Source organism: Aethalodelphis obliquidens, unplaced genomic scaffold, assembly GCF_003676395.1.
Source record: "Aethalodelphis obliquidens isolate GAN/ISIS:26980383/991018 unplaced genomic scaffold, ASM367639v1 scaffold3, whole genome shotgun sequence".
In the NCBI taxonomy this organism is placed as follows: Eukaryota; Metazoa; Chordata; class Mammalia; order Artiodactyla; family Delphinidae; genus Aethalodelphis; species Aethalodelphis obliquidens.
This window is the reverse complement of record NW_020837947.1, coordinates 13524250-13546252: the sequence shown is the minus strand read 5'-3', so window position 1 is coordinate 13546252 and position 22003 is coordinate 13524250. Positions and strand designations below refer to the sequence as shown.

General features: G+C 37.1%; 1 protein-coding gene across 1 annotated transcript in view; it reads right to left on the bottom strand.

Annotated features, from left to right (window-relative positions):
• SYNE1 (spectrin repeat containing nuclear envelope protein 1) overlaps nt 1-22003 on the bottom strand; it is a 462280-nt gene that overhangs the window by 266265 nt on the left and 174012 nt on the right. Inside the window, exons 29-39 of the mRNA XM_027083161.1 lie at nt 21657-21827; nt 20500-20640; nt 16461-16621; nt 14338-14488; nt 10992-11219; nt 10511-10609; nt 8821-9008; nt 8303-8426; nt 5854-6020; nt 3479-3632; nt 1103-1731 (exon numbers count right to left, since the gene is read on the bottom strand). Coding sequence (XP_026938962.1) covers nt 1103-1731; nt 3479-3632; nt 5854-6020; nt 8303-8426; nt 8821-9008; nt 10511-10609; nt 10992-11219; nt 14338-14488; nt 16461-16621; nt 20500-20640; nt 21657-21827 — 2213 coding nt within the window. The remainder of the gene's footprint in view (nt 1-1102; nt 1732-3478; nt 3633-5853; nt 6021-8302; nt 8427-8820; nt 9009-10510; nt 10610-10991; nt 11220-14337; nt 14489-16460; nt 16622-20499; nt 20641-21656; nt 21828-22003) is intronic.

The following is a 22003-nucleotide window of genomic DNA, read 5'->3' as shown; positions in this document are numbered from 1 at the left end:
GTCAGATAGCTTATTGCCCATGAGGCATATAACCTCAGGAGTCATTATCACCTAACCAAAGCCTTAGCTTGATGTTTGATTCTGGTTAAAAGGAAGCAAATGGCAATGACTGTGGCAGGGTCAATATAATCTTTATCAATTACGAGCACCTTAGCATGAATGCATTTCTGCTGTTTCTTTGCCCCCTGAAAAATGCAAGAGAAAGCTGAGAAGATGAGTGGGGAGAAGTTCTACTGAGAAGGAAAAAGAAGGTTGAAAAGACCGCTATAGTAAAAAATTACTTCTCAAATTTACTGCGGAAATATAACTTTGACCCCCTAGCTTCTCTGTTAATCTCACCTGACAAAACCCCGACTTTGCTTAAACCCACTTCTCTGCATTCTCCACACCTCTAAGCAAACAGCTAAAAGTAGTGGGGGAGAACCACTTTGCCAGGCTGTTTGGTTCCCCTTCAAGTGAATGAATACAAATCTCAAATGGCAGCTTATCACTTACCAAGCACCAGAGGCTTCATCCCCATTTTTCCCTACGTTTTCTCCCCACAACTTCCTGTCACTCACTCTCAACTAAGGACCTCACTCCAGTCCTTTCTGAGAGGCTAGAAGCCACCGGGAAAAATCCCCTCATATTTTACCACCAGACATACAAATCTACTTCACTTTCTTTCTCCTCTGCCTTTCATTCTTGTTACAGAAGACGAGTCCCTTCTATCAGTTAAAAACTGCTTAAAAATAGATGATATGATCAATATACTCTATGGTAAATAAGAGTGGCTTATATATACCTCTTAGGGAAGTCCTTAAGGAAAACAAGGAAATTTTAGTACTTCTTAAGTGTTAAAATAGTCACTAATTTTATCCTCAAAATATTTTTTTTTTTGGCCACGAGGCATGCTGGATCTCAGTTCCCCGACCAGGGATCGAACCCATGCCCCTGCAGTGGAAGTACAGAGTCCTAATCACTGGACCGCCAGGGAAGTCCCCTCAAAATATTTTTAAAATAAGTAGCTAAATCTGGTACTATTATAGTTTTGCACAAGAGTTCATTCCAGACCAAATAAAAAGTACACGAGACAACCAGCTTCCACGCAGTTTCCATTCACCTCTGTTGAAGCGCTTGGCGGGTTAGTTCTTTCAGCTGCTCTCTGTCAGTCCTTTCTTCGATGTCCTCAATGCTTTTCAGCAACTCCTCTTTCTGCTCTTGGAAGGCTTTCTTCAATACTGCCAGGGCGTCTGCCTCACTCTGCTTGGTTCCCAGAAGGTTCTGGATCCTCTCTAATTCAAAGCAGAGATGATCAGCTGTAGTTCTGCAGGAAGTCCTCTGCTCAGAACTTCCACTTTTGAGATGGTATTGGGCTTTGGTAAGAAGGCCATCAAGACTGATGGCAGTAGCTTCTAATGCTTTCACATCTCGGATAGCATCCTTGAGGTCCCTTTCTAATAAGTCAGACTGTTTCTTATTCATACTGTGGGTTGCTTCCACTGTTTGCCTCAGCCGGTGGAGAACCTCTGACAGAGAGGCATGGCCCTGCAGGAATTCTGCCAAGTGGGAGAGGGCAAGCTCCCGCCTCTCCACGACCTGGCTGGCCTCCTCAAACAGCTGGTAGCAGTCCTCCGCTTTCCCCTGGAGGAGGTGAAGGTCCTCAGCGCGGCCCAGAGCACCCAGCTTCGCTAGGTGACCCTGCAGACTCTGCAATTCTCCCTTTTTGCTCTCTACTTCTGCTGCATGGTCCTGGAAGAGGAGAGAGTTAGTTATTGATTCCCCAGATACACTGTTTTACCGACACAGATATCGTCAGGATTTGTGATGTCAAGATACATTTTAAATGCAATGGACGGCATAAAGGTCAACTATGGCAAACCCTGTAGAAACAGTTTTTAAATTTCTTTTGTTTTGCTTTATCTACATATTTCACGTAAAGCATAACTCTCATTTGGAACTAATTCATTCCATGGAAAATAATTTCTGTGTGGATAGAAATAGTTAAAAGAAATTATAGATGTATATAATTATATACATATGTGTGTGTATACATACATCATACATATATGTATATATCTTTTAAAATCTTCCAAATATTTGATTTATTTTAACTATACATATGCCTACAATATAACTAAAATATATATAGAATTAGTTCTATTTTAGAATTAATTTTAATTTAGAATTATTAATATATGGAATTAGCTCTATTATATATAAGGCATGTTAAATATTTACATTGTAAATATTATAGTAATATATTTATATACAAATTATAGTAGTTATATATTAGAGCTAAGCTCTATTATATATAATACATATATTTAAATTTTATATATTATAATAATTTATTTATATACAAATTACAATATTTATGTATATATTAGAGCTAATTTTAACAGTTTGTAGGGAAGGAGTGTAAGCAACAGATGAACATTAACACCTGTTCAGAGGTAGTGAATAAGGCAGGTAGAAACCTGCACAAGTTTTAGCTGCCTTCTTTTTAAACAGATGTAGATTAACCAGGGTGAGCCTGTTGTATAGGAAATTCGGCTAGCTGTCAATAAATCTGGCTTAAAATCCAGCAGAGATTTGCCAACGATCTCAGCATGGTTCCCATTAAAGACAAATCATCATCTGTCTTGATCTTGACCACAGTGGCCTAAATCTTCTCCTCAGCTTGACTCCTAAACTTTTGAGGGCTTCTTTGAGCATTTACGTTAGAAAATTTACAAATCCACTGTCTGCCCCTTTGCGGTGTGAAGTTTTTTAAAACCTCTGTCCAGCTTTACAACTCAGAATATCTTTCTCAAGGACGGGGGAGCCATCCCTTTGAAATGTAAGTCATTAAGTAAGACAGCATCCCTGACTCCTAACCGGAATATATGAGGAAGTACTTTTCCTTTGGGTAAAACTAATTAGCAAACCCAGCGCAGAGTCAGCACTCAATAAATATTAAGTGTTTCATTAGTAAATATTGTTATAAGCTTACTACGTAGCTTATCTCCGACTATCCCAATGCTTGATGGTCAGTATCTGATTTTTTAAATGTTTTATTTTTTGATGCCTGGATAGATATTATGTATAAATTATAAATAAGGAAAATAAATCGTAAATTTTAAATAACTTTCAGGCTAAAGAGTAATTCAGAAAAACTCTACCATTAAAGCATTGGAATTCAGTAGGAGTTTTCAGCATTGGAACAAAGCAAACGAAGCTAAAAAAAGGAACGTTCTTATCACTTCACCCTACAAATCATTTGCTCCCCTTTGAAGGAACAGGGTCTTAAGGTGGTTGCCTGTTTTATCTGAAGCAGCTTTATCTGTTTGTCTGTATAACACATTGCCTGGACCCATATGCTCAATTATTTAAACATTTGCATATTAATAAGAAGTTAAATTGCTGTCAAGTGTTTTTTTTTAATGTCGCATCCCTTTATAATTCAAGAGCTCTCTCTTACAAATAAATTCTTCAGTCTTAAAAGAATGCACTTCACCTTGTGTCTGGTACGAGCCGCTTGATGGTCCATTATGCTTATCTCAGAAGTCATCTGTAATTCACTGAGGAACAGCTTAATCCAGACAGAAAAGGAAAGCAGCAGTTCATCAAATTGCTGGTGTTCAGCGACCACAGACTGAAGAAAGTTAATCCTATGTACAGAAAGGTGTTGAAGTTAAAATGCCCCACAGCTGGACAGAATGATGATACGTTTTGTGGAATAAGCTTAACCAAGGGCAAAAGCAGTGTTGTCATACACGGACAGACCAGAACTCTTGGTGTTTTCTACTTCTCAAGCCCCGTTTCTCTCACACTTTTCCTGTCTCAGTTAATGTGACCACCATCCACCCAGATGGTCCTACAGTCACCCTTCATCCCTCCATTTCTTTACCACCACATCTGCTCTGCGTTGATCCTGTTAGCACCCCCATCACGGTACGTTCTGTGCTCTTCTCTCCGCTTCTACATTCTGGTCTAACTCTCTTCATCTGTCGCCTTGCCTCCAACTGCTGCCACACTGGCCTCCTTCCTGCCACCGTGGCCTCCCTTTAATCCATGTTGTAGGTAAAAGCCAGCAATGACCTTAATGTAATCAGAACATTCTCTGCCAAGCTTAGACACAGAGGCAATTTCCTGTTGCACATAGGAAGGCAAAACTCCAGAACTCCTTACTGTGGCCTACGAAGGATCCCACGTAATCAACTCCTGTGCCCCCATCTGACACAGCGAGGCCTCACGCTGCCCCTCATCTCTGTTTCCCCAATATCCCAGCTCACTACTGTCTTAGAGACTTGTGGCTCCCCCGCCTGTATCCTTTGCCCCCAAAGTACCATGAAACTGCTTCCTACACAGCATCTGGATCTTAATAGATGTCACGTCCCCTGAGATGTGGCTTGGCCACCCAATCCACGGTCCCTGACATATAACCCCATTTTGTTGTTTTCATATTACTGAACACCACCGGAAACAGTCTTGTTCATTCATTCGATTAATGATACATTTATCCTCTTCCTCACTGAATAAGAGATTGGACTTTACTTGCTTTGCTTACTGCTATATCCTTAGTACCAAGAAAGGTGCCTGGGATAGGGTCAGGGATCAATCACTGCTTGTGTAATAAATTAGATGGATAAACAATAGGTGATCTGAGGTCAGAGTCCAAAGCTGGCATTAAGAATAATACCTTAATCAAATATTAATATTTGTTACAATGGCTCATATCCAAAGTTCAACTTTTTAAATAGACTTTCATGTTTTAATCCTTACAAAACCTTCTACACATTATCTTTACAAGTATATACTATATTTTTAATGCTTTTATACATTTGTATCATTTTAAAACCCTTTACTTTCCCTCTGGGAGACAGGCAGAAGGCAGATCCTCCTCTATTTTACAAAAAATTACTCATCTTTCAAGAGTTTGGCACCAAAACCTTTTGTCAGCCTTTCATGAACCCATTCAAATGTCCTTTCTTTTTGTTCCCATAATATCCTGTGCTCACCTCTCATTGGATTTCTTGTTATTCCCATGCTGATCTCTAAAATAGTTGAGGTCAGGTTTTATTTATTTTTATGGTTTCAATTTCTGATATGGTGCCTTGTACTCAACAGGTACCCAATAAACATTTACTAATTGAATGAATGAATGAATAGACAATGGAACAAATATAAGTTCCACGGAGGTGAAGAGCAGAACTCTGTTTATTGTTGCTATAACCCCAGCACTCAGAAGAGTGCAATACTCATTGTAAAAACTCAGTAAATATTTGCTGAATAAATAAATTAAAAATCGACTAGAAAGGTTAAATGCCTTATTCAAGATTACATGGGCAATCAATACCAATTTAAGTCAAAAATTTGTTTTCTGGCATCTTAGAAAGGAATAAATGTCAATTGTTAATCATCTAGTCAATTAACATTTAATCCATTTTTGTCTCCTTTTAATATAATAATAATTTCCCTGCTCTCTACAAAGATCTATATAGAAATGAAATGGAAAAAAAAAACACATATCCTCTGTTGAGAAATAACATGTGAGGCAAAATTTTAATTACCTTTTTTCTCCTGTACATAAACAGCTTGGGCAATAATAATACAAACCCAAGTAATCCTCTGCTCTTCAATATTGTTCAGCTAATTTGATCATTTGCCCGGATGGCAAGACTAAAATTTTGAATTGAGGTTCATTAGAAATACTAATTATGAAGCACTTTGATTTTTAATATGACGAATAAAGTAGTTTTCTTCCCTTCTATAATTATGCCCTGAATAATTGGGTTAAATAAAGTAAACAAAGCTAGGCTTTCTTAATTTATATGCTCACCACTGAAAATAATGAACAATACTAGAAGAAGCTTTTTTTTGAAACCAAACCTTTTGCTAATTATCTGAGGCAGGTCTCTCCATCGCTCATCCAGGTGCTCCAAATGTAGTTTCATCATTTTCACATCATCTTGGGAGGCCACTGAGAACAGGGATTCCTTTAGTTGCAATAGGTCGCTGTAGTTTGAGGCCTGGGATACAATTTCATTTTGCAGCCCCTGAGAAAAAACAGAATGGATTACAGATCTCATCCCAATGAGACTGACCAGGAAGGACCATGTGACACAGGTGGTTGCTATCCAAAGGCTTTGTGTTCTTGCAAAACAGAGGTCATTGGAACCAGGCTAAAAAGGGTTTTTATCCCTTGGTTTAGAAATGGATCCACTTAACCTCTAATGCAACATTAAAAATGCTGCTGAAACCTGAATTAGTGTCCCAGTGCCTGGGTTATATTAAGTTAGGCAAATTTAGAAGCTGTAGAATTTCTTTCAGAATAAAGAAACTGAGTAGGTGAAAAGAATCAAAGAAAAACTGTTGCTGAAGAAAAACAAAGCATATCTAACAATGACAGAGGTACAATGCTAGGTACTGGGAACACAGTGTGTCTCTCTGTTTAGAGACTACATTAGGCCAAACCAGGGAACTTAAAGGGTCTTCATTTTACTTTTGTGCAACAAAACTACTCATTTTTAAATCAGGCAATGAATCTCTTAGGTGATGTGAGTGGTGCATAAAAGCTGTGGTCCCTACCTAATAAGAGATAAAAGATAAGCACTATATAGACAGTTGTAGCCCGCAACATAGTTGATGCTTGTCAAAATGTTTTCTTTCCCCTCCCTAGTGAGGCCACATGTGTGATACAAGCAAAATCGCTACAGGTATCAGAGGGAGGAGTACACAGCCTATGGACAACAGGAAAGACCTCAAAGGAGAACCAGGACTTACGCTGAGCTGGATGAAGACACAGGCCAGGAGGTGGGAATGTACAAGGAACGTTCAGACCATAGTAGGGAGGCAGCTTGGCTGACACAGTGCCTGGATGGGGGCCAATCTTGGTCCTCTAATTTGTATAGCACTGTTTTCCACACAGAGACACGTAGGAATACAGTTGTATTTTGTTTATTTATTTATTTACTGATTTACTTATTTATTTATGGCTGCTTTGAGTCTTTGTTGCTGCGCGTGGGCTTTCTCTAGTTGCGGCGAGCGGGGGCTACTCTTCGTTGCAGTGTGCGGGCTTCTCATCGCCGTGGCTTCTCTTGTTGCAGAGCATGGGCTCTAGGTACGTGAGCTTCCACAGTTGTGGCTCACGGGCTCTAGAGCACAGGCTCAGTGGTTGTGGCACACAGGCTTAGTTGCTCTGCGGCATGTGGGATCTTCCTGGACCAGGGCTCGAACCCGTCTCCCCTGCATTGGCAGGCGGACTCTTAACCACTGCGCCACCAGGGAAGTCCAGGAATACAGTTTTATATGGGCAGATATCTTTGTATCATTTTTAAGAAAAGGAGCTACGACTTCCCTTCTTAGAACAGCCCACAATGCATTTATAAGAAGATAAACACTGGATTGTGGACTGAGGGTAGCCCTTTATCCTCAGGCAGGACAGTCACTGGAGGTTTCTGAGCAGGGACTTTTTGGGAGATTAATGCAGAACACTGGTGTTTGATAAACTAGAAAGGCAGGAGAACCAAGAGTGTGAGAAACCCTCAAAGTCAAGGTAGGAGAACATCTGAAGATGGGGGGATAGGATCAGATGCTACAGACATGCTCTGATGGAGTTTTTAGAGAAGCAATTATGAAAACTAAAAGAACTAGTTTCCTCTTAAACATTTTGTAAAAGGTAATGGGAGAAAGTTGGGGTGTAAATCTGTTACACAATAAATATCTTTTGTGAAGCAATATTGCCTGTTGAATTTTCTGGCACAGATAGCATCGCTTAAAGCAAGTCATTAATCTCCAGAAATCAGTAACATTGTCTGTAGTTTCAGTAATACTTAAAGATTATTTTAAGTATAAAATGTTGGCTTCTTCAAGAATGTAATAAGCTAGTATTCTTTGTCTTTCTATCTTCTGCATTTGTGTTTATTCATTTTATGGTGTCTTGTTTGAAAATAATCATTACTGTGACTTTTTTATTACCCCAAATTCATACAAATGCAAAAGTAGAAGGAATACAGCTATTACCCAACTTCAAAAATTATTCACTGATGGTCAATCTTGTTTCATCTATGTTTCTACCCATTTCTCCTTCAACTCCCCTGCCAATAATTTGCATTCAAGTGCCAGACATTATGTTACAGGGTTTTCTAATACATCATGGAAACTTATCATCACAAAGTTCACCATGACTTTGTCTTTCAGGTCAGAACTGCTCTTCTTTGCAGGATCATGAAACGAAAACAAGAAGTTAAGTTGCAGAAGGGATTTTGTACTTGATTTTGTTTTACAACGCAACCATAACAAAGAGCATTTCATTTTCCTCTCACTTCCTTGAACTTGCCTGTACTAATTGAAGTTCATTCTCCACCTTGACTCTGTCTGCAGAAATGTTGGCTTCTGGGGGACTGGCTATAGCTTCACATCGCTCTAACCAAGTCAAAAAGGTAGACAGTTCTTTCTCTAGCCTACACAAAGCAGAGATAAGAAACAAATTCATGCAAAATTATCATACTTGAAAACTTTTCTGAAGTTGAGGGGTTCAGCAGTAACCATTATAAATACCACAGTGTTTGCTGTCTTTTTCTAGACGTGAAGGTGGAAAAACCACTCCTTTCATGTTTGTGTATGAACTTGCACATGTGTTTAGATGTGTGCAATGTGTAAAGATACTCATATATCCCCTCCGCAATCAGGGATCTTCATCTTATAATGAAGATCAATGTCTTCCCATGGTAGGCACATGAGTTGATGAGTTTTACATGCGGGATGATCATGTCCCATCACTTGAAGTCCAGAATTTCCTAGTTAGGAGTAGCTATTGAAACCCTGGCTGCCAACTGGAGAAGGAAGGCTGCTCACCTCTGCCAGTGGGCCAGCAGCTTCTCGAGCACAATCTGTCTCTCCTTAGTCTGACGCAGCAAACACTCATAGTTCTGCTTCAGGGCTGCAGCCTCCTGGATGGAGGAGTCTCTGTGAGAGACCTTGCGGGCGCTGGCTGACAGGGCAGCCACCGTGCTGGTCAGTGATTCCAGGGCCTGACAGAGATCCTGATGTGAGAGCAAAAGAGTTCCATGAATGGATAGCATCAAGAAAGGAGACCTACATTTTTCTTTGAGACCCGTTATCACCAAACGTTTTCGCAAAGGCATAATAAACAGCAATGGTACTAAAATATGTCTCTGCCCATGATTTTCAGCAAAAAAAATTCTCTGCCCATGATTTTCAGCGAGACATAGTGAAAGTGACAAGCAAGTTACTTCATAAATGCAGAAGTCAAAGGTGAGAATGGAGAGACTATTCCCCAAATAAGAATTTGTTGCCGTTTACTGAATAATTACAACTTTCCCTTAAGGATTTAGATAATTTGTGAAAATTGTTATTCATGTTATACCAAATATATTTTTAAAAACCCTACTCCTAATTTATAAGAGCTACATGCAACATGCTATAATTTTATTAAAAAAAATATGGGAAGTTATGGCTGACATAGCTGCCGTCAGGAATCCATGATAAGAACAATTAGGGAACCTGAGAATGTGGCAGGCACTGTGTTATGTACATTATATATATTATCTCATTTAATCTTCATAAGAACCATAAGAGGTATGTTCTTTCATTTGCCCCCATTTTACAGATCAGAAAATCAAGACAGAGAAAAATAACTTGCTTTAGGAAATCCAAATATTGGAAACATACAATATTATCCTCTCTGGTACTCAATTGTTAACTTAGTTGTCTATTAAAATAATTCTATCCAATCTAATTTTCCTACTTTTCCTCATTTGGAGGTTATTCTTTTAAAAATTACATAAGTAACACAATAATGCATTCTTATGATAAATATTCAAACAATATAAATTCCACTTTCTCTTCCACTTGTGCTTTTGTCAACTGTTTGCTATTACTGTGGCCCCTTTCTCTGTATTTGTGCATGCATGCACACATAATAGGGATTATATATATATACTTTTTTTTTCTGGTTTATTAATTAACACACTTCTTTTGAGTATTTCTTTGTGCATGATTCTCTTGCTTTGCTCCTTCCTCTGAATTCTTCCAGAGGCATTTATTGCTTTGCAAAATATCTCAGTGGTTACCAGTTCAGGGACCAGATCAAAAAAGCTAGCCATTGTGGAAAAGATAAGTGAGGACATGATCTTTGCACATCTGAGTGTAGTGGGTTAGAATCTGAAATCTGCTATGCAAATGTATACATATTTTTCTGCACATTTAATTTTTTATAATGTTGGCAAGAGGTAATGGGGCTTATTACAGCTATAATCTGAAAAAGTTACATGTTCTAATTATGAGAGAGAAATATATCTTAAATGACTACTCTTTAAAATACATTTTTAATGAAAACTTATTTGCACAGTTATATTTCTTGTGTTATATGAACTGAATATGTTTGATCTATATTATTCCTCAAGTAACATACAATTTTTTTCAATTTTAACTCTAATAAAAATATTTACTGTTTTCCTTTCAAGCAGGAATTATCACATTTCTGAGTAGATAAATAAGAAGAAACGTTGAAACATGCTCTTACCATATGTTCTTGGAGAACTTTGTATGTTTCTGCAGCTGAAGAACATACTTTAATTGGATCAGCAAGTTTATCTTCAAATTCAGACAGAGTCTGCTGGATCTAAAACATTGGTAATATATAAAAACGATGATGGGGAAAACATACATCAAGGCAGAGAAGGTTACTGGGGAAACAGCATGCCTATCTTTTTTGGATAACATTCAGTGTGATAATAAAATCTATTTTTAAAAAAAACCCAAATCAATGTGTTTCACTATTTGAAAGAAATATAATTAAGACTTAATACCTATCTGAACACAATATATAATGGCATTTTTATATTCCCTGAAAAAAGGTTACATATAAATTACAAACTCAGTCATCACTGACAACTTGGTAAATAATTGGCAAATTGTGTCTTTTCCTTATTCCATTATTTCTGGACAATTGATAAAATGCAATGTGAAATAGGTAACTTTAGCATGCAAGGACCAATTGTTACCTTTTTAAGATTCTCTTCAAACTTTTGCTGCTGAGATAAATGTCCCAGGATTGTTCCTTCCAGACTCTGTGCATGTTCTCGGAGTTCTTCCCAGTATCTTATTATCTGTGTTAACTTGGCTTTGATTCGAGCAGATTCTCCAGTGGTAATAAATTGAGCAAAAGACTGAGCTGCTTCTTCTAGTCCTGTAATGCTGCTGATCTTATTTTCTATTTCCTGAATCGTGACCTAATATTTAAAACAAGAAAAATGACAATGGAGGCTGAGCAAGTCTGCCTTCCTGAAATGATATAATCATCTGCAGAGAGAGAAAATCAGCAGAATTTTTCCTTAACTGACATTTCAACATACTTGCACCATTAGAAAGCAGCTAGCTACAAACAAACACCATGTGTTTCCTGACCTCGTTTGGGGAGGATAGGTATGCAGACAATGTCTGAAAAATACAAACTGGTGGTGGTCATACTCGCTGGATGGAGAATAAGGAGAAAAGGCCACCCCTGCTCACAGTGAAGCAAGAACATGTCCCTGGAACTCTTACAGTCTCTCTGAAGGTACAGAGAATTCTCTGCTTATCCTATGAGTCAAGAGTTTTGACCAACTGGTCTGGGAAGTAGTATGTTCCCAAACGCATAGGAATGCTAACATTGGCATTCATTTAATTTTCCTAAAATGAAGCTGACTATTTCATATTTTACCAAACTAAAAGCTTTTCTGATTCTGCTCCTACCTAAACCCAGTCTTTTCATATTTATCACCTATACTTTATGCCAATGGTTTCCAAATTTGGAATACATTAGGGTCTCCTGGCTCCAACCTCAGGGAGTCAGACTCCCTGGGTCTCAGGCAGGGCCCACTTCGCAGCTCTGACAGCTTCCCGGGTGATGCACTGCTGCTGACCCAGAAAATCCACTTGGGGAACCACCACTGTATTCACTAGCTGCAGACTCTACAGTAAGGAGCCTACAGACTATGATTTCCATTTGGGGCAGGAGGACATTTTACTATTAGCCAACCCAAGAAAAGTACTGAAAGTGGGCACATGCGTGTGCGTGTGCGTGCGCGTGTGTTGGGGGGGCCTCTTATAAACAGAGGTTTATTTATTTATAAGAGAAGAAAAACTGTTTCTCTGAGAAAAAGAGCCAAACCATTCAATCAAAATAAAGCCAAAAATTCAGACAAGTCTCAGTTTCAAATAATTTAAATAGAAAATACTGTTACCCTAGAAAAAATAAATGTGTGACTTCTGTCTAGATGAGACAACAGAGTCAGAAATAACTTCTGTTTAGATAAGACTCTTGGAAATAGCTGGCATCAGATTAGTGCCAGTTACACATCAGCTGTTTGTTTTTATTTTTCATATTCATGACTATAGTGGTATATCTGATAGATATTTGTTGTTTGAGCATTAATACAATCTTTCTTTGTTTTGCTGTTTTTTAAGATGATTGTTTTTGGAAAAATTACTCATAATTCAACAAATGTATTTTGAGTTTTTTATGTGCTAATAGTTGTTCTAGGTGCTTCCAACACCTCAGTGAAACCATCTTAGTTAAGATCAAAGTTCTTAGTTCTTAGAGTAATATATGCCATTAACAAATTCATAGATGCAAACTATATAATTATATTGTTGGATTGTGGCAGAAAAAATTTCCAATCCACGAAGAGAAGATGGAAGATGAACCCAGTGTATGTTCTTATCATTTGTGAGTTATCAATTAGAAATAAGAAATTAGTCAATTTGGAATAGCATGTAATAAAGAACAAAAATGGGCTTATAGGTAAGTATCTTCACAACAACACTCAAATGCTTCATTAATTTTAATCCTAAGAGTTTGAAGTGAAAACACTATGACAAGTGTTAACATATTTTGAATATTTCCTATAATGTAATCTTCTGTTTGGAAATAGAAAGTGAACCTATGAGCCTCAACTCCACAGTGCAGTGTATTCAACTCTATCTTTGCTTATTTCTAGCAAATATATTTTTCCTGCTACTCATATTCATTTTTAGATAGTTTTCAAAGTGCCATATTGGAATATTAAAATGTATTTCAGCCTGACGGCATGGAAATCCACAACTGAATGTTTATATACTTAAAAATAAAATACTTATAATCATTTTGTTTCTTAAAAGCAATGTGATGACATTTGATCACTGACATATTTCAGAAGTTCTGGAATTAAGGTTTAAGAAAATAGAAAAATGAATTAGAGGAAGGATAAACAAGTTCAAGGGTGTATGTCAAAAATTTCTGAAGGAAGAATGTCGAGACAAAACTATTTAAATGCGCTATTCTTTGTTTTCTTAGAATTAAACGGCAACTTTTAAAAACAGTTTTAAAGATTAAACATATTTCATTCTTTAATGGCTGGGCATCTGTTTTGCCTAGTATATCACACAAGACATAAGCTAGACTGCATACACCAGACTCCATGTATCCTTGACTGCAGAAGATGTGTGATAGGCAATCTGCACAGCTTGTAATCTTAGCTAAACAATATTGCATCCTCCCACTGTGCACATGGCAATGACTTGTTCTGAGTCGTAATGTGAAACATTCCCTCACCTTGGTATTCATTTTACTATATTTAATCGAATGAAATGGCAAAGGGTTTTCCCACTCCAAAAAAATTGAGCTGAGTTAGAAAAAGAAGCGGTTGAACTGTGAAAATGTGTAAAAATAGCATAAAAGAAAGAGAAATGAACATTCAGAATTCCTTTCTTTCAGCCCATTTTTTTTCTTAAGCTACTTGAATGAAATGGACGATGACAGTCTATGTACTTGGTCATTTTAGAACTGGAGGATAACATATCAGAGCGTCTCAGTCCATGCCCCCAAGGGCATCATAAATGCCAGCATTGGATCGATGGAATCTGATTGCTTCAACGTGAAGAAAGTAATTTCTCCAACCCCTCCTTGTGGCTGGTGAGGGTAAATGCCACCGATACTTGAGCTAGACATTTAGAATAGTTCTTAAAAATAAGGTTGTAGACGATGAACACATTTCATGGCGTATAAATCCATCAACAGGGCACTCTAATGGGGTTAATTCAAAATCAAGGAAAAGAATAATGTAACCATAAAAACATTTTAATGATATTGCACACAATAATGACTTTGAATGCATAAGCCAGACAATATTAATACATAATTCCATCTGTTAAGTGTTGCCCAGTGTCAATCAAGACCTTTTAGCTCAGCATTTTGTGTGAAGTTAATTTTAATAGAGTCACATAGCAATGACAGATTTGTTCTGGGGACAAACAGCATTTGATGAAATGTAAGAAAGGTGCTCTTAAAACCTAGACATGGATTATAAATGTAACTTGTGAGCAGGTCACCTTAATTTGGTTGATTTGTGTGTCCATGGCAGATGACGAAGTTTCCAAGTCATTGAGTTCTTTTTCTTTCTCAGTTATCCAGACGGACAGGGTCTCAAAATTAGTGCCAAAATGATTCCACTTGTTTTTCACCATTTCCATGGTTTTAATACTAAAATTAACCAAATTAAGTAAATAAAATGCAGTATCTTAATAGAGAAAAACAATACATTTTCCTTTAAATCACCAGGTGAAAAGATAGTGAAGACATCTGTGACCACATCAAAGCTGAAACTATTAGAACAGGGGAAAAAAATGCACATTTGATCTGAGTTAGTCAGTCCTCAAGTATTCCTGTCTCTTCTGAGAATGAGGTAGCACTAAGCTATGTTATGGATGGAACTGTGCTTTGAACAAAATATTGCTGGGTCCAAAGGGTTTGAATCCAGGCATAATCTTGTTAAACTGTGCATGCGAACAGAGTTGCCAGACTTATTTTAGTAAACTTCTCACCTAGATTCCAGTGCACACAGTTTTTTTAACAGTCCTACTTTTGTCAACGTGGCCCTTTGGCTCTTAGAGGAGAGATACTGCAGTGATGCTTTATACTCAGAGATCTTTATAAAATACATCTTTATGAAGCAAGATAACGCTTGTAATCTGAATCCCATGCTGCCGTGCAGGAACTGTTTCTGTTATTAGAGTGGAGGCTGCAATCTATTATCTATAACAATTTCAGCTATTCTTAGATGTCTGTATGATCTTGATTCTAAAAGACTTTATAAATTCTTGTACATGAGCACCCTAACTGCTTTTAGACAACTTGGGACTTATTTGTAATAAATCTAGTGAATAAAATTTCAATTATAGGTTCCCAGTTTGTATTAGTTATGCACATATAGCCATGGGATAGTTATGCATATATAACCAGGTGATTATGGCTTTCAGTTTAGAAAAAGACTGGGAAACTAAGAGTATATCATTGAACTGTTAAGTCCTTGGGTTAAAAAAAAAAGAAGGAATTTCCCTGTTTACCAAAAGGCACTTGAAGACATCAAGGAAAATACAATGGCATCATTGATTGTCAAATTCAATAATACTGCAGCCTCAAATGTATACCCTGGATGAGTCTGTGCTCTCATCAGTACAGTTAATTCAAGCTCTATTATATTTCAATTTTTTTAATGAAATAAAGATTCAAGTGGATATTTCTAATGGAAATAACTTCCTTTCTGATAAACTCTAAGTTTTACTATTTCTACCTTGAGATAATATTTAAAGGTTTAAGTCACAATTTACTTTAAATAAATTATTTAATAAATTTTAAAGTTTAGACACAGGTACAACATTAATTATAAGGTGTTAATAGTATTAAAAACAAATTTTACATTTTAATACTCATCTAGAAATTATGTCCTATACCTTAAAAACAATACATGTTGGTGATTTGCCACTAAATAATCTTTAAAAAAGAACCATTCAGCCATATTATTTTGAGGAACATTGGTCATATGTTTATCCCCTCCAAATTTTTGTGTGTGTCTATCTTGTACATAACAGGATACCATAGGCCAAACTATTTTCTTTCTTTTTAGATATTTAAACACTAAATGTTTAAAAATAAAATATATTTTTGAAATTAATTTTTGGAAATAGTGTACAATCAGTGACAATTTGAACATTGAGGCACTGTAAGCAAGCTCTGTGAGCTTCTTGGAGTTGAAGGTGCTTGGTCTAGGCCATATGTATTTAGGCCTAGAATCTACGCAACCAAAAATCTACCCTTCCCTCTAACTGGTGACAGCAGAATAATACAGTAAAAAAATGATCTTAAATATTGGTTCTTTTTTGAGATTCCCTTCTCCAGTGTACAAAGGCCACTGAAATTTTATAGATATGGCTTTCTCATGAACAGAATCCGTTTACGATGCAAAAACCACATCACTTATATTTTTCTGCTCTGTTACAGATGTTGGATTCTCTATTGGTGATACTTTCTTTTGAATTTAAGTTGCTTCCTCAACACATGCTGAAATACACGGACACTTGGAGATTTTAAAAGAATGTTTTGAATACAATATACAGGAAAGAGTGTATGAAACTTTATCTCAGAGAAGAAAGTTTAGGACTTGTCAAGCACATACTCTTCTTCAAGTGTGTCTTCTAATTTTTTGACTTGTTCTTGGATTGACTTGGCCTGCCGTTGAAGCAGCCGCTTATTCTTGGGCCCAAGTGGGATCTCTGAAGCTTCCTTCACAAGATTCTCAGCCTGGACTGCAATACCTTCTGTTCGTTTAGAAAACTCCTAAAAAAGATATTATAATTGTTAGAACAGCATCTTCTATTAAACTCTGCTCTCAGATAAACTGCACATACTGTAGTCTCCTCCCAGAATAGATGGATAGATAGATAGATTCAAACATATAAGAATGTTGGCATATAATATTCTTAGCAATAAAACAGACTTTTTTTCATTATGGCCAAAATAGACACTTTGTTAAATTATTTTCATTTTATATAAGTGAAACCACAACCAGACCTTCATAGTTGGAGAACTACTTTCATAGTTATCCAACAATTCTCAAAAAAATGTGTACTCCATTGTCTCCCGGTTTGGGTTTTCTGTTTAGAATTCTGAGCCACATTATAGTAATTAACTTGTCTACACATATGTTAGTTTATTACAGGCCAGTTGGGCAATGATCATTAGTGATTTTTTTTTCAGTCATAAAGATAACAGATTTCTAGGCCAGTGAATATAAATACTTGTTTATTTAATTGAAGGATATCTTAGTCAACACAGAGTATCACTGATCTTTAAAAAAACATTTTGTTAACTAGTTCTCTGAAAAGAGCTATAAACTGATCTTAATGCTGTTAAATCTTGTTTACTATATATCCATATACAACACGAGGGAAAGAAGATAAGTTTTGAACTACTCAAACCTGGACTAGGGTTCCTGATTTGCTAATTACCAGTTGTTCGTCTTTGGCAAATTACTTTTCAGGCTCTTTCACATAAAACGCAGATAGTAATACTTTTCTCAAAAGTTTACTGTTAACATTTCATGAGCAATTTCATTTTTAAGTGCCCGGCACTCTGGCATACCTATTATCACTTTTTTTTTTACTACCTTCACATAAAATTGAGGATAAAATGGTATATAAAGTTCACACACTGATTTTCAATAATAGTGAATCACCTTAATTCAAAAATTAATTTCATATATTTGAGGCACTGGTAAATTTTAGTTATCTCAACTTTGTCAGGTAAATATATTGAATATTGAATTAGAAAAGGTAAAGCCAGAGACAATCCTGAGTGGAAAAAAAGTAACTTAGGGTCTCATTTCTTCTCCTGGATTATATCAGAGGAGCTTCAAATTTTGATCATAAACTGCTCTCTCCTAAATAAGTAGTGTAAATAATTTTTAAAAGTCAGACTCCTGATAGCCACCTTTTCCTACAGAGCATCTCTCAAAATCATTACCTAACACCATATAAGATAGTTACTACATAATACTACTTCATCTTCATGTTTGAAAGATTTAACGTCCTCATAGAAAGATCAACATTACTTCAGAGAAGTACCCTGCAATTTGAAAGAATAAAAATGAGTAAGTACATCTTCCTTATGGTTGAGAGATTTATAATATCCTAAAATACAGTATGTACTAATGTCACAATATTAAATTCTGTGGTTAGAAGCATCTACTATCACTATATGTGAACTTACTGTCATTGTAGATTCAGTTGTGAAATCTGTGAATCACAGCAGAACCCCATGAATAAAACAAGAAGCATAAAAGTGTTTTTTCCCCCTAGTGTTTCCCTGAACCCAGGAAAACACATGGAGAAAGTAGAGTTATGTTTGAAAATGCTTATATACATTCAATCTGAGAGCCTTTTGTGGGAGCTACGTATGGGGAAAGCACAATGCAGAGGAATCCGAAGAACAGAATGACGTTGATAAAAACCAAATTAAACAAAACTAGAATAATGTTGTAAGGCTTTATCTCTATGTCCTAAGAAGACATACGAGTGGCAGCAGGGTGCAGCTGCAAAGAATGGACTGTGGCATCAGACAGGTCTAGAGTTGAAACTTGGCTCTGACCTTCACACACAAACTAGCTGTGGGACCTTGAGTCACACCACTCTCTGAATTTTCATCTCATCAGTAAAACCATACTGTGAAGATTAAACATGATATTGCTATAAACACACACTGGCAGACAGAAAGCCCTCAAGTTCCTCAGCACAACTACTCAAGGGTTACAACAGGCATGAAGGCTATATTAACAATGTCAAGGAAGCAGAGAAACAGAGAACAATTATTCCAGATGACATATGCTTGTGCAGCAGTGTATATCAACAATTAGTGAAGTAACTCAGTTTTTTCATGAAAATATAATATGGAGGCTGAGGTTATGAGCTCTAGACTCAGACCTCTTGGGTTTGCATCCCAACCTCACCAGTTAGTAATCCTGAGATCTTGGATAAATTCAGTAACAACTTTGTACCTTATATTTCCTCATTTATACCACATGATTAATAATGGTAATAATCTCTAAGGATTAATAATTAATTAATTAATTAATTAATAATCTCTAAGGATTATTTTGGTGATTAAAGAAGATGATAAACATCAAATGATTAGATCAGCAAATAGTGTATGTTCAATAATTGCTAGCTCACATCATTAAATCAATCCCAAAGTATGCAAGGTTATTGGCTAAGGAGAATTTTAAAAATAAGACAAAAAGACAACATTTGTTTCATCTATAGCTGGCAAACCAATTCAAAGCAGTTGGAGCCGCAGGGTATCAGAAACTCTGGACGGAACCCAGGAGGAACACCCATGTGTTAATTCACACAATATATGTGTTTGTATTTATAAAAGATACCTGATACATTTTTAATACGTAAAATAATTAAAATTAAAAATAAATAATTTCTATTTAAATGGCTGATGAAAATCATACAGAACTGAAAGATTCTGTGGCCTTATAAAACTTCAAACTCCTCAGTGAGTTAATAACAGGAGAAGTAGTGACAAATTTACAGGACAAGAGACACAGAAGCCTTCTACTGGTGAGAAAACAGAAGCACAGGGGTTTCCTTGCTAAAGGTTATGAAAGGATGGATGTAAGAATGTTCTTTCTTATACATTGACAAACACATTTCTACACTAATTCAGTCTTTCTATAAACCCAAAACATATGCAATAGGAACCAAAGGGGCCTGTACAACTCTAAATGATTCGCACAAATTTACTGGTCTGCTCTGAGTGTCCAAGGTGTTTGAGCTTACAGGGTTGAGCTTACCAAGCACACCTACTAAATATTATCTCTTGGATGTCCCACTGGACATCAAACTCAATATGTTCAAAACGCAGTTGTTCATCTTCCCCAATTAACAGCTACTCCAATTTCCTGTCTCGCTCCCATTGTCTCCGTCAGGCTCAGAACCTTGGGTATCATGCTTTTTTCCTTCCCTTTGTCTCTTTTACATCTGTCCCAATAACTCCATTGCCATCTCCATTACCCTAATTCATGTTCCTATTCATGTACGCATGCAATAACTTTATAACTAGAACCCATGACTCCAGACTTCTATGCTTTCAATGTTCTACACCTGCTTAAGAAACTCATCTCCCTAAAGGACAGCTCTGCTCATGTGACTCTCCTTCTTACAAACCTCTAATGGTTCCACGTAGCCTAGAGAGTAACGCTTTAGGCCTTCAAGAGTCTTTGTGATGTGGCCCAACTTTCCTTTGCAACTTCACTCCCCTTTTCTGCTTTATAGCAGAGAATCCCCATTTCTCACACTTTTATACTTCATGGCGTTTCCCATTACAGGAATGCTGGTTTTCTGCCCCAAACTCTGCTTTTCTATGTCTTACCTGCCCTTCGAGTTTCAGTTCAAAATATCACTGACTTCAGAAAGATGTTTTAGAAATTTATCCATCTATTAGGAAACTATTTCCCACTTTAATGAAAACATCTTGATGTTTCAGTCTTATTTATGTTTTCATTCCCCAGAGCAACCTGACCAATGTGTTGAAGAGTGAATCATAAGTAAACAATAAAAATTGATTAAATAATTATAATAAGTAATGAAATGAAACACAGTTTTTCTTGGGAATAATGGGTACCAAGGGACTATGTGGTCTTGCCAATATACCTTTGTCTGTTCCAATTCTGAAGATAAGCTTTCCAAACTGCTAAAACTCAAGAAGCGCTCGTGGCTGGAACCTGTTTGAAAAAGGTATCTGACCACTGTCTCTTTGTTTGTTTCAAATCTCTCCCATTTTCTTAATGTGACCTAAATTAGAAAAAATAAATAACATATGATGTTATGAATTATCAGAATGTATCACAAAATATTGGCACATTTCCATTCATTTGTCAGGCTATTAACTTCCAGTTAACTTTCAGTTCAAATGTCAAACAATTACACAGAATAAAAATGATTTTAATGTCTTCTATAAGAATTCCCCTTTTGACTCTCAATTCATCTACCAAAAGAGGATGTATGGCCTAAGAGTCTGAGTTTTTTTTATCTTCTGTAAAGTTCTACGAATCTTAGGATATTACTTAACTGTAGATAAGGGACAAAAGAAAGAAACCCTCCCAATGTCTCTCAAAAAAAAAAAAAAAAGGAAGGATGAAAGAGAGAGAGAGAGAAGGAAGTGCAGCAGGCGGTGAGCAGGGGGAAATAAAAAATCCAAGAACTTTTTTAAGTTAATGTGTTAAGGACACAATAAACCATAAAGGTGTGACTGCTGGACTGTCCAGAAAAGTGAAATAATCCAACATCAATTTCTGGATTCAGACAAGTGTGGATTAAAATCCTGGCTTTACGGGACTTCCCTGGTGGCGCAGTGGTTGAGGGTCTGCCTGCCGATGCAGGGGACACGGGTTTGTGCCCCGGTCCGGGAAGATCCCACATGCCACGGAGCGGCTGGGCCCGTGAGCCACGGCCGCTGAGCCTGCGTGTCCGGAGCCTGTGCTCTGCAAAGGGAGAGGCCACAACAGTGAGAGGCCCGCGTCGCAAAAAAAAAAAAAAAAAATCCTGGCTTTACAATTGATCACTGCTCTGTGATTTCAGGGAAAATCCTCTCTTTGTTTTTAAGCATCCACACTTGGAAAATGTGCTAATTACAGTACCTATCTCACAAGGCTGATGCTGTGATTAAAAGAGATAACTCATGTAAGTGTTTAATGGAATGCGGGTGCCTCAGAGGCGGGAACAATAAACCTTTGCTCCTGCTAGTAGGACATGTGTAACCTGTGACCCAGAAGTTAATACAGGCCATGACGTAACTTCCGGTCTCCTACCTGGATGCGGCGCTCCTGCTTCTCCCGGCTGTGCTCCACGTTGTCCAGGGTGCTCTCTAGCTTCTGCAGCTCCTCTTGGACTCGGCCAGGCAGCCCACCTTCTCCCTGCCGAGCCTGTGCGATCTGCTGCTGCACATCCCTCTTCTTTGCATTGATCCTCTTTGTCTTTTGCTGGAAGCATTTGTTCAACAGATGGATAGAAATATTAACTGTCTAAGCACCCAGGCAGGGACATAAACACCCACACTTTAATAGTTACGGAAAGGTACAATCTCCCGCAGCAGGGGCCCAAACTGCATTTTAAACTTAGGATGAATAGTTAAGATGGTAATGAAGGCTCTATAGTA